Source organism: Triturus cristatus, chromosome 1_2, assembly GCF_964204655.1.
Source record: "Triturus cristatus chromosome 1_2, aTriCri1.1, whole genome shotgun sequence".
Classification (NCBI taxonomy): Eukaryota; Metazoa; Chordata; class Amphibia; order Caudata; family Salamandridae; genus Triturus; species Triturus cristatus.
In genome coordinates this window covers 980,282,584-980,295,181 of record NC_140580.1, presented here as the reverse complement: position 1 = coordinate 980,295,181, position 12,598 = coordinate 980,282,584, and the positions used below count along the sequence as shown (strand labels likewise).

The 12,598-nt window shown below is 43.6% G+C and overlaps 1 protein-coding gene across 6 annotated transcripts in view; it reads right to left on the bottom strand.

Annotated features, from left to right (window-relative positions):
- The window catches only part of EXD3 (exonuclease 3'-5' domain containing 3), a 2,855,457-nt gene that overhangs the window by 1,800,198 nt on the left and 1,042,661 nt on the right, over window positions 1-12,598 (bottom strand). For all 6 annotated transcript variants that reach the window (XM_085610760.1, XM_085610799.1, XM_085610781.1 and 3 more), the window contains one exon: window positions 6,773-6,912. In XM_085610760.1, coding sequence (XP_085466886.1) covers window positions 6,773-6,912 — 140 coding nt within the window. The remainder of the gene's footprint in view (window positions 1-6,772; window positions 6,913-12,598) is intronic.

Genomic DNA, 12,598 nt, shown 5'->3' with positions numbered 1-12,598 from the left:
ATGGATGACGAAGGAAAAATCTGTGTTATAATTAATACTGTACATAGTCCAGCACATCTAGGAGAAAAAGCTATGCTAGACAGCATTCAACACATTTGGTTCAACAAACATTTACGAGCAGCAGCTAAACAAAAAGTTCGTACCTGTATGATCTGTTGTCAGTTTAACCCAGGTAAAAGCATTCCCGTAGAACAGGGTGGATTTCAGCCTCCTGATCACCCTTTCGAAGTCCTCCAGATGGATTATATCCAGATGGAACGATGTCGAGGATTCAAATATGTTCTCGTAGTTGTCTGTGCTCTTTCCCGTTGGACAGAGGCATACCCGGTTTCAGATTACACTGCCCCGACTACTGCCAAACAGTTAGTTCGAGAATTCTTCCCACGGTACGGTTTACCACGTGTTGTCTACTCAGATAACGGCCAGCCGTTCTCATCCGAATTAATGAAACACGTTTCACTTTTGTTAGGCTATCAGTGGAAATTTCACTGTGTCCGACACCCCGAGGCAGCAGGTCTCGTGGAAAGACATAATCAGACCCTGAAAATTAGATTGTCCAAAATATGCAGAGAGAAAGGTGTCGACTGGGTAGTAGCCTTACCCGTTGCACTCTTTTACATGAGAATGGTAGCACACTCTCGAACAGGGCTATCCCCGTATGAGGTGATCTTTGGCAGACCACCAAATATGTGGGGGACGCCTATACCACGCAAAATAACTGATATTGACTGTAATATGCTGACAGATTACTTGGCTTCCTTGATGTCTGCACTACAATCTTGTCGTTCACAGGTAGCTGCAGCTTTTCCCGACAACACTGAGGTGAAACCCCATGACGTAATTCCAGGAGATTTGGTCTTAGTGAGGAACTTTGATCGGAAGTCTCAGCTGGATCCTAGGTGGAGGTCGCCTCAACTCGTATTGTTAACGACGAGGACAGCCGTGAAGATCGAAGGTCGAAAAGGCTGGATACATTCAAGTCATATCAAGAAATTTCATGGACTCCCGTCAGATGTAAACGACACACCTTGCGTGTCTTCACCGATTGACTCAAAACTTCCTTTGGTTGTACTGAGTAGCCATGAACAATACAAACTAAAACTTAGGTCTAACAAGTCAGGCAATTTGATTGTTTAAGTCCTCTCCAAGGTGAATCGGTCGAATTTGTCTCTGACATGTATCCCTTAGACCTGTATAGAGAAAGAAACAGAAGGATAAAACTGAAACGACATGCGTACTGTAAATCACTGCGTAGTCATTGCACAGTGACGTTATTAATTTTGTTTTTCTTAAGTCTTTTAATAATTACTGCAAGTATATTGTTGCACATATATTATCCTATTTCTAGTCATGTTTATAATGTTACTGCTGAACATTCTTTTAGTGAATTACCTCCGCATGAGTTGTCTTATAGATTTGCGCTGCGCAATAACACGTTTATTAGTATGTTACATCATTCCCATCAGGTTAGCAATGCTACAAATTGTTGGATATGTGGCCGACTCCCTCCCTATCAGAATTATAAAGGAATTCTACCTCTCTTTCCATACCCGTTCACACACAACGGCTCCTGTGGAGCATGGTTTAGTTTAATTAATTCCCTAGATTCGAATTCTGCAGTTTATCAAGACAACTGGGTATGGGGAAATTTGAACTCAGTTTTACTTAAAGTCTGCTACCCTAACAAGGAGGGACTTCCCAAAAGAACAGGAACTGATCTAGAAAATGAAGTGTATGGATTAGGTAATTTTACGCTTAATCTTATGATCCTAAATGTCGAATCCGAAGCTACTCCAATTTTGCCCGCTATGTCAATATTTCAAGTAAAAGGTGAATTATGTGTAAAAAAGAATGGTTCCATACATATGGGCCATAGTAGATGCACCACTGTAATAGAATTTAGTGATCAAGGCAAGTCTACATTTAGAGCTTCCCGCCATTCCTATTTTATATGTGGTCAGACGGCATATATACGTCTGCCTCTAGATTGGGATGGTACCTGCTACATCGGATTCCTTTTGCCACCTGTTTTCCTAGCTCCTCCTGATTATCACAGAAATACTCATTTAGTACACAATAGAGAAAGGAGAGATCTCCCAATAGTCGATTACACTGAAACAGCATGGGAAAAATACACAGATTTCAATAAAGGTCTCTTTCCCTACATAGGTACAGTTACCAATAGTAAGCTGATACGTAGATTAACTAGAACCCTTGAAGCAGTAGTGAACGAAACTATTTCCGCCTTAGGTAATTTAACAGAAGAGCAGTCTGCTATGCGGATTGTTGTGCTTCAAAATCGTCTTGTCCTTGACGTCATCCTGGCCGATAGGGGCGGAGCTTGTAGGGTCATCGGATCAAGTTGTTGCATTTTCATACCAGAAAATTCGCCATCTGTATATAAAGCCATAACTCGCCTTCATAAGATTGTAAGCCAGATACACCAGAATCCAGGCACCTGGACTTGGTCCGGTTGGTTTTGGAGTGTATTATCTACCTTTGGATGGAAGGTCCTATCCTTCCTAGGTATTGGCTTTCTCATACTATTCAGTTGCTGTCTATGTCTACAATGTGGACCAGCGATCTGTGGTCTGTGTGCCACATCGTGTATTCCACCACCAAGATTTCGTTCATCCCAGAAGAAAAAAGAAGAACAAATGATGCTATATGAACAGATCAACGGATTGATGAAGATTGATATCTCTTAACGGGCAAGTAGGGGACAAGGAGGGAATGTGGAAATATGGATTTTTCTGATCAGTTATGTCCCCTATCTTGGACCCCAACGGTTTCATGTATGAATCACAAGTACATGTATGTTCCCTCCAGTTCCAGTTATGAAGACGCAAACACATGTGCGTCCACCGTCAACATGTCCTCTTTCAGATCCGCCATGAATGGGCCAGATATTCCATTCCTAAGTATGAAAGGCCACCGGCTTTATATGGTTCACTTATGCCATTTTACAGTCCAGGCAAGTAGGCCCTGATTCTGCCATCAAGCTTTTCTTGCCTTCTGCTTCTGAAAGCTTCAGTCCGAGCTCGCATCTGTATCCATGAACTTTGTCCTCATTCTCTGCGCAGCTAACGGTGCCTGACATCAGCCTGTTGCCTGCCAAAAACTGTATTTCACCTTCGAAATTATCTGCTCCGCTCCCTGCCCAATGCATTCCTGTCTAGTAGTTTAAGTAAACATTCTTCCAGCTACCGAGCAAAAGGCCCGGCTTCTCTGTCTTTATGCAAGTAATTCATAGCCCTATTATTATGGAAGATTTCTGCCCTCGCATCTAGTGTAGACACTTAGACGCTTGTACACGCACTAACAGTCAGTATAGCCAGTATAGAATAAGATTCTACTCTAAGAAGGCCTCTCTTTTGGATAACATAGTTCTTTAAACATAGGATGTTAGATATGATTTGGGATTAGGTTGACTTGACCCTCCAGACTTCTGTCGCCACATGTAGAGCTAAATGTCAAGTCCCCTTCACCCCCTAGTTACACGTCAATCATACGTCATGCTGCTGCGCGCGCATTTCTGCCAAGTATTTCTGCTGACATTGCGAAATTCTTTCATGGAACCACCCTATTATGACATCATACCTGATGACGTTCTTTAGTTACACCCAGTTACGCCCACTTTTGCTACGCATGTATGTTTTATCTTTACTATCAATTGTTACGCCTCCTACATTTGCTTCACTGTAATGCCTATTGTATAAAAGTGATTACTTATCAATAAAGTAAGGTCTTCACTTCCTGAACCTCCGTGGTGATGGAACTTGGAGTCCACGATTCGAATCGTCCATTGGAATAAAGCCCATTCCGAACCTCTAATACCACGGATTTTGCCTCTTATTTTACTGAGCTATTTTTATTATTTTTCTGTATCAAATTAAGTCCCGGTAATTAAATTATTTACCACAACATAAAGAGGTCCCCTATTTCTTGGGTGAATGAATGTACATCCCTTAGCAATCAATGGCTTTGGTTTGTATATATATATATTTATTTTTAAAGTTTTTTTTTTTGTAAGATAAAAAAAGTTTCTTAAAGCATAGTGAAGCTAAGACCACTACGAATTGGGCGAAAACAGCATTTGGCTGTTTTCTTCCATCTAACAGCTCCCTATTGACTTCAATGGCCTCGTCCTGAGGGATTATAGGGATGGTTGGGAGCTGGGCCTGGAGCAAGAGTTGGTTTTATGTATGGTAATAAAATATTACTTACCTTAATAAAAACCTAAAATTCACTGAAAAAAAACAAAGGTAAAGTTATATCAAGTAACTATGACTCGCGTTCTCACCATGCACTGCTTGACCTCACATATGTTATCACTCATGACATGCTCTATAACATCAGTCATATAATCACTGCAACATCTGAAATTACATCATTGATGACAACACTGTGCAAGGCGAGGACGCAAGTGCATTCATACTAAATGATGTGATTACCCAGGAACACTCTCTATCGTAAGGATACCATTACATCATACACTCTGATTAGGCAGTTGAAGTAGTGAGCATGCATTCCCTCCTGTGCAATGCTAGATACGGAGTGTGCTCCATTATTTGTTTAAGACCTGCTGTGCAATAGTCTTTAGAAATGAAGTAAAGACACCACATGTAGATGCTTGCGACACAGGGTAACAAAGCCGAGAAGCAAAAAAAAAAAAAAAAAAGCCAGGAATGCATTATGCATCACTCGCATACAATGTTGGAAATTGGTACAGAGAAGGCCAGAGAACAATCAGAACGCACACCTTCAGTGCCACAGTGAAAGACACCCTGATATCCTTTACCTGGCTGGCATGCATGCAGGTCAATCAGAAGGCAGAAGAGTTAAAAAGGGAAAAGAGAAGTAATGTACATCTTTCATACAGAAAAAACATGAGAAAGTAGAGCTATAAGTGTTTTAAGAAACAAATTGAATCATTGTAAGAGTACATATAATCTGCTAGCCCACAAGCTATACAAACTATGGGGTGGAGAAAGTAAAAGAGATAAGGATCTCTTATACCTCTGGGCACGAGCACCAGAACAGTGTAGGTATCTTTTTTGGTTCAGAGGAATTTAGGTCTCCTACCATGAAGTAGAAGACACCTGGATCTACAGGGATGAAATCCTGACAAAAAAGGCACCCAAAAGAAACCATGAAAAAGAATGTACCACCGCTAACTTGCACTTGGTTAGAGCATAGCACTTGATATGGTACTATAGGACAAGAGCCACCAACAACAGCGAACGAAATCAGTTTTTCATCTAAAATCAAAATACAGTACGTGAAAAGAGAACTCATTAAAACTTCCAGCTATTTTTGTGTGTTACATGGAAGGAAGAACTAAAGAACTTGATGAGAAAATCCAAACTAAAAACCATAGTACCAAGAAAGAACCATTTCTATAACTCTTAACAATTGCCTTACAACCTAGAAATTGCACAACAGAAGTACGAGACCTCTTTCAAAAAGACAATTGTTGAAATAATATGAAACAGATCACAAGGGTTGATGCTTAACAAGACTGATCATGGGACAGAGTGACAGCCTTTACGAAGGGACCAATACTGGCAAATCAAACTGGAGGCTCCTCATACAAGAATCCATCCCTATTATATGAGGCAGTATCGTCAATGCTGTTGAGTAACGAGGAATGGACTTTCTGGCAATAAACCAATTAATTCTTGCTTATTTTGTCTGGTCACACAGCCCAAACGCGAACAAAAGATGAAGCAAATGAGTGATATAGCATTAACCTACCCAAAGATGCAGCTGAAGCTAAACCAGAGTTTTTGAGCAAATTCCTCAATAAAGGAGGGATGCAGCACCGGGATCCATATCCCTGTGATGATGCTCGTCAGCCTCCCATCATCTTTGCCTTGGTGTGAGGGTCACTCTACATACCAAGCATGCTCATCCCTGAATAAATGCATCTACATCTCTTTTCATTAACACTTTCTGGGTATTACGTTCTCTTCTGACTGGCCAGTGCTAGTCCTGGGTAGAGTTAAGGTCAGGTAAGCAAGGTCTCTATGTTGCAGACAACACCGCATACCTTCAGATCGGACAGTGTGAAATGTGATGGTGCATGTCTGGTTTGGGTACCACCCCCCTCCATATGCTCACGAAGAGGTCAGTAAAAACTTTTCATAAGCAACTGTTCTGACTGAGATGTGAGACCTCGGAGCCTGCATCCTACTGGGGAGCTACAGCTCAAAGTACTGGGAGAAATATCATGGAGTACAGCTTTTCCATTAGGGCATCTCTTCTCTACTGGGTGGAAGCACCTTGTGCATGCTAGCGTTTTCAGCATTTTGGGATCACTGAGTAACAATTTCAACTAAGCAGTAAATTCAAAAAGTGAAAGTCTCTACTGAATAATAAGACTCCTGAACATGAAATGCTGTGAGCAGGTAGTTCAAAGAAAAGGCGGATGCCAATGAATAACTGTCCAGAAACAGTGAAAGGTTACATTTGAAATGGTCGGTGTCGGGTGCAGGGATGGAAGGCAAGGAGTAAAGTTATTGAAATTGCAGTGCGAGTCGAGTAGGCAGAGAAAAGGACAGACATCCTTAAAATGCAGTCTTCATATGCACTCCCGCACGCAAACGATATGGTTTTCTTAACTTTAGATCTTAACTATTCCCGATTTGGTTTTCTGAAACGCATTTTTGGAATATCACTCATTTCAAAATCACTTCAAGTAGATAACTGAATCGACTTGTTCAGTGCCAGTCTAGATAACCCAGAGCAAGCTGGCACTGTATTATTTTACCTTGCAACATCTGTGAGGTCAAAGTCAGGCGCGCTCCAGTGGTCGAGCATCTCAAGGAGCCGGCGTTGCAGCTCTGGGTATTCGGAGACATATGCTTCCATGAGGTCGACCTTATTCAGAAGGTACAAAGGAGCACACATCTACAGAAATAAAATAATCAGTGTGCTTAAATATTCAACCTATAAAACAGGCATTATGCATCAAGCAAATAAGCTACATAATAGATTGCCTTAGATAATGTTCTAATTTAATTATTTTACATAAACCAGCGTCTTCAAATAATATCATGCATATGGATATAGCGGATGAGGGAATCGCCTGCATTACAACTACTGTGTTGTGGATTTAAGCACCAAAGTGAGCAAAAGAAAAAAGTGAACGATGCCTTACTTTGCTCAGTAATGGCCAATGGTTTCCACACACCATCAGGGAAAAGCCATGGATTTAGTCTTTAGTTAGTGTTTGAAAGTTCTCAAACTTAATATTCGTTTTTGGCTATTTCTAGTGTGTACATATTCGTTTTTTTCTACAAATAAAACACATTTATGCAAAATCGAATTGTTCTATAAATTGTATCTCCACAAAAAGGAAACGTGCCAATTTGTGGCAAACTTCAAGAATTTGTTAACGATTGCTCCTATTTTATTGGTCTTTATCCCGAAAATGAAGCAATTACAGCCAACAACTGTGGTCAAAATCTCTTACACAGTAATACAGAAAATATACACGACCAGGCATGTGATATTCCTAATAAAAGCAGAATGTCTCACAATCTTTTTGCAGCAGTTACAGATTGACTCATACTACTGGTCATAAAATAATGTTTCAAAATGGAAAAAACTCATTATCCAGGTCAGGTGACAGAAAGTGGCAATGGGCGTGCATTCAACGCTATCTTTTGGATACAACATAGGCATAGTAAGTGCATGATCATCACCAATTAAACAGTCAGTGAAGTGGAAGCAGGGGAAATGCATGTTTCTGCATTGTGACAACCGCTTACGCCAACATTGACCCTTCCGAATTGCTGTGTTCTCGTCATCCACACCATCTCCACCCGAAAGCCAAAATACAATTTACCACAGGATGCCAAACTGCATGCTGCCAGAACATTTTCGAGTAGAAATGTAACTTCTGGTTAAAAAGACAAATCCCCTTGGGTCCAACTTTCCATTACGCCCCCCTCCTGTGATGGAATATCCTCTCTGCTAGGTCAACCTAGGTTATTCCTAGTTTCATTTCCAGGCATCAATATCTGAAGTGCTCAATACACAGTGTGTGACTAAGTTATTTCTCTAATTTTAACCAACCTGCTAGTTTCAAGCCCTAGGGTTTCAGAGCGTGCCTCTTCACCACAAACACCTACCTACATTGTTAATGTGCCAGCCTTTTCTGTTCATGCTACCATTGCATGGCAGGACATGACAGTGGCCCCTGTGACTGGAAGACAGACTGCAGGCACCCTTCGTGATCTTTATCACTCCTGTCTTGTGACAGACTGCGCTCTCCCCAGGGCGGTGTTCCTGCTTCAATGAAACCCACTAGAAAATCGTTTGTCCAATGTATGCTGCAGGTATGTAGGCATTAACATGCCACAATCTTCGTCCCTATAGCTTCGCTTGCGCCTTCTGGCACTTCACATCTCTGCTGAATTCTACCCCTATCCCATTTCTGGCTACATTCTCTTTAGGGCAAAGACAACCCATTGGACTGGAAGGCACCAGGGTATTTTCACTTCCTGCCTGCCTCCTCCACCGCATTCAGGTACGAGCACACTGCCTGACTTCGTCATTCTCTAGAATTTGTCTGCTGCCTTCTGACTAAATACCTGCATAAGAACACGGAAGGGCAAAGGTGAAGACTTGCTACTGAGGCAATGCTTGTTTATCAAGTAAGTATGTAATTATGAAAACAAGCATTGGCAAAGCCAACAGGTCTTGCCAATGTGAGAGCTAATTACTTTGACAATGTCTTTAGCTATACTGTACAGCAGCATGGCAGCTGTTCAGCATGGCTAAAAGTTAATGGTACAGTACTGAATAAAGCAGAGAAGAGTGGAGTTCTTTAAAATAAGTTGGAATGGTATAGAGGGGTTTGGAGTGGCATAGAGGGGATTGGAGTGATGTAGAGGACATTGGAGTGGCGTAGAGAGGATTGGAGTGGCGTAGAGAGGATTGGAGTGGCGTAGAGAGGATTGGAGTGGCATAGAGGGGATTGGAGTGATGTAGAGGACATTGGAGTGGCGTAGAGAGGTTTGGAGTGGCGTAGAGAGGATTGGAGTGGTGTAGAGAGGATTGGAGTGGCGTAGAGAGGATTGGAGTGCCAGAGAGAGGATTGGAGTGCCAGAGAGAGGATTGGAGTGCCAGAGAGAGGATTGGAGTAGCATAGAGGGGATTGAAGTGGTGTGGAGCATGGAGCGGAGAGGCACAGAGTGGCATGGCAGAGTGGAGTACAGTAGAGTGGATTGGCATAGAGTGGAGTAGAGTGGTGTAGTGTAGAGAAGAATGGAGTGGCGTGGAGTAGAGTGGCATGGAGAAGACTGGCACTGATTGGCGTAAAGTGATGTATAGCGGTTTACAGTACAATGGAGTGGCATCAAATAGAGAGGAGTGGCATGGAGTGACAGAGTGGCATGGAGTGACGCAGTGGCACGGAGTGACGCAGTGGCACGGAGTGGAGTAGAGTGGCATAGAATGGTGTAGAGTGGCATAGAGTGGGGTAGAGTGGCATAGAGTGGGGTAGAGTGGCATAAAGTAGTGGCGTGGAGCGGCATAGAGTGGGGTACAAATCTGGTGTGTATATTAAAGCAAGTTTTTCTATTTAAAAAACTGATACATAAGGAGTGCCAACATGAAGGCTTATACTGCCTTCGGTTGTACGAGAAATTGCTTGAAAAGAAAGGAATGCACACGCGTAAAAAAACGAAACCAGCAACACAAGAACAATGGGAGGGTTGAGTATACTAAAAGAAAGCTGAGACATCACACAATGACCACATAGCAGCAGGTATATGAGAGAGACAGTGAAGCCAACCAATAGTAAGCAAAGGGCGAGCTGTGATGCCATTGATAGAAGACAAAATGTCTCAAAGAGACAGCACATGCGCTGCCTAGGCAAGGTGTGCCGTATAGTGGAGTAGAGTGACGTAGAAATGACGTAGAGGGGGGGAAGAGTGACGTAGAGGGGGGGGGAAGAGTGACGTAGAGGGGGGAAGAGTGACGTAGAGGGGGGAAGAGTGACGTAGAGGGGGGAAGAGTGACGTAGAGGGGGGAAGAGTGACGTAGAGGGGGGAAGAGTGACGTAGAGGGGGGAAGAGTGACGTGGGGTGGCGCAGAGTGGGGTGGCACAGAGTGGGGTGGCGCAGAGTGGGGTGGCGCAGAGTGGGGTGGCGCAGAGTGGGGTGGCGCAGAGTGGCTCAGAGTGGAGTGGCTCAGAGTGGAGTGGCTCAGAGTAGAGTGGCTCAGAGTAGAGTGGCTCAGAGTAGAGTGGCTCAGAGTAGAGTGGCTCAGAGTAGAGTGGCTCAGAGTAGAGTGGCTCAGAGTAGAGTGGCTCAGAGTAGAGTGGCTCAGAGTAGAGTGGCTCAGAGTAGAGTGGCTCAGAGTAGAGTGGCTCAGAGTAGAGTGGCTCAGAGTAGAGTGGCTCAGAGTAGAGTGGCTCAGAGTAGAGTGGCTCAGAGTAGAGTGGCTCAGAGTAGAGTGGCTCAGAGTAGAGTGGCTCAGAGTAGAGTGGCTCAGAGTAGAGTGACTCAAAGTAGAGTGGAGTGACTCAAAGTAGAGTGGAGTGACTCAAAGTAGAGTGGAGAGGCTCAAAGTAGAGCGGAGAGGCTCAAAGTAGAGCGGAGAGGCTCAAAGTAGAGCGGAGAGGCTCAAAGTAGAGCGGAGAGGCTCAAAGTAGAGCGGAGAGGCTCAAAGTAGAGCGGAGAGGCTCAAAGTAGAGCGGAGAGGCTCAAAGTAGAGTGGAGAGGCTCAAAGTAGAGTGGAGTGGCTCAAAGTAGAGTGGAGTGTGGAGTGGCTCAAAGTAGAGTGGAGTGTGGAGTGGCTCAAAGTAGAGTGGAGTGGCTCAGAGTGGAGTGGCTCAAAGTAGAGTGGAGTGGCTCAAAGTAGAGTGGAGTGGCTCAAAGTAGAGTGGAGTGGCTCAAAGTAGAGTGGAGTGGCTCAAAGTAGAGTGGAGTGGCTCAGAGTAGAGTAGAGTGGCTCAGAGTGGAGTGGCTCAGAGTAGAGTGGAGTGGCACAGAGTGGAGTGGCACAGTCGAGAGGAGTGCTATACAATGGAGTGGCATAGAGTGGTGGGGACTGGCAAATACTAGAGTGGCACAGTGTTGAATGCCATAGAGTGGAGTGGCATAGAGTAGAGTGGCGAGGCACAGAGTAGAGTGGCGAGGCACAGAGTAGAGTGGCGAGGCACAGAGTAGAGTGGCGAGGCACAGAGTAGAGTGGCGTGGCACAGAGTAGAGTGGCGTGGCACAGAGTAGAGTGGCGTGGCACAGAGTAGAGTGGCGTGGCACAGAGTAGAGTGGCGTGGCACAGAGTAGAGTGGCGTGGCACAGAGTAGAGTGGCGTGGTGGAAGTGATGGAGAGTAGTGGGAGTGTACTGGACTAAAGTGGCATAGACAGGGCGACTGGAAGTATGCAGCAGGGGAGCACCAAATATTGGCAGGGGTGACCAAACTGTTTGGCAAGAAAAGGCAAATTATGAAGCACATTTTTATAGTACTACTTATTTTGTCATTTTTTCATGTGGTAATACTGTCTGGGCAAATATTTCACCTCATTAGTACCAGTTTAAAACCGAATGCAGAAATAAGCAACTGAAAGATGACCAGTTAACCTCTGCAAAGGGCCTGTGCGTGTAAACCCATGTCATCTCGTATTTAGTAACTTTTAATCCATTTGAGCTACAAACTGTTTTTAAATTAAAATCTGAGGATTATGTATCAAATGATGGATTATGTGGCAAATGCAGAAAATCCATAATCATGCAAATATAGAGGTGGCAGCAGAATCACAACATTCCTGGGTGTAGAGAGGCGTAGAGTGGCATGACAGAGCGGCATGGCATAGAGCAGCATGGCATGGAGCGCAGTCGATTGATGTGGCGTACAGTGGATTGGAATGGCGGATATTTAATGTTGTGGAGTGGAAATTTAATGGCGTAGATCAGAGAGGAGCAGAGTGGATCAGCATAGAGTGAATCAGCATGTACATAAAAGGAAGTTATAAAAAATATATAAACGGGCAAAGTGGGGGAAAAATATAAACCTCAGGACGTCTGCAACTGCACAAGCACTCGCAAGGAGTGTTTAAGGAACGTGGTGTGTACATAATAGGAAGTTATACTATTAAAAAAATGTAACGCAAAGAGCACAAACATGAGACATATGCTGCATTTGGTTTCATGAAAAACAATTTGAAAATAAAAGAAATACATAGGCATAAAGAAATAAATGGGCAATGTAAAAAAAGAAAAAGCAGAAATTTTGTACGCACCTGAAGTAATGTTTGCATTGCCTATATATGCGCCACCTCAGTGCCCTGACATCAGTTACTTTGGGGAGGAAGGGTGGGTTAGTAAGGAATCTGCGGCTAGATATAGTCTCTACCAGATGAGGCGTTACCTAAGGTAAGTAACTTGTTCATCGGATAGCCGCAGAGTCCTTATCGCTGAATAGATAACCAAGTAATACCACCCTCGGTGGTGGGTCTGCCGACAAAGTTAAACTAGGAAGTCCTGCAGAACCAAACAGGTGAAATGCCCGCCCCTGCAGACCTAACTGTCCAGGCAGAAATGCTTGGTAAATGTGTGCAGGGAAGCCCATGTTGCTGCCTG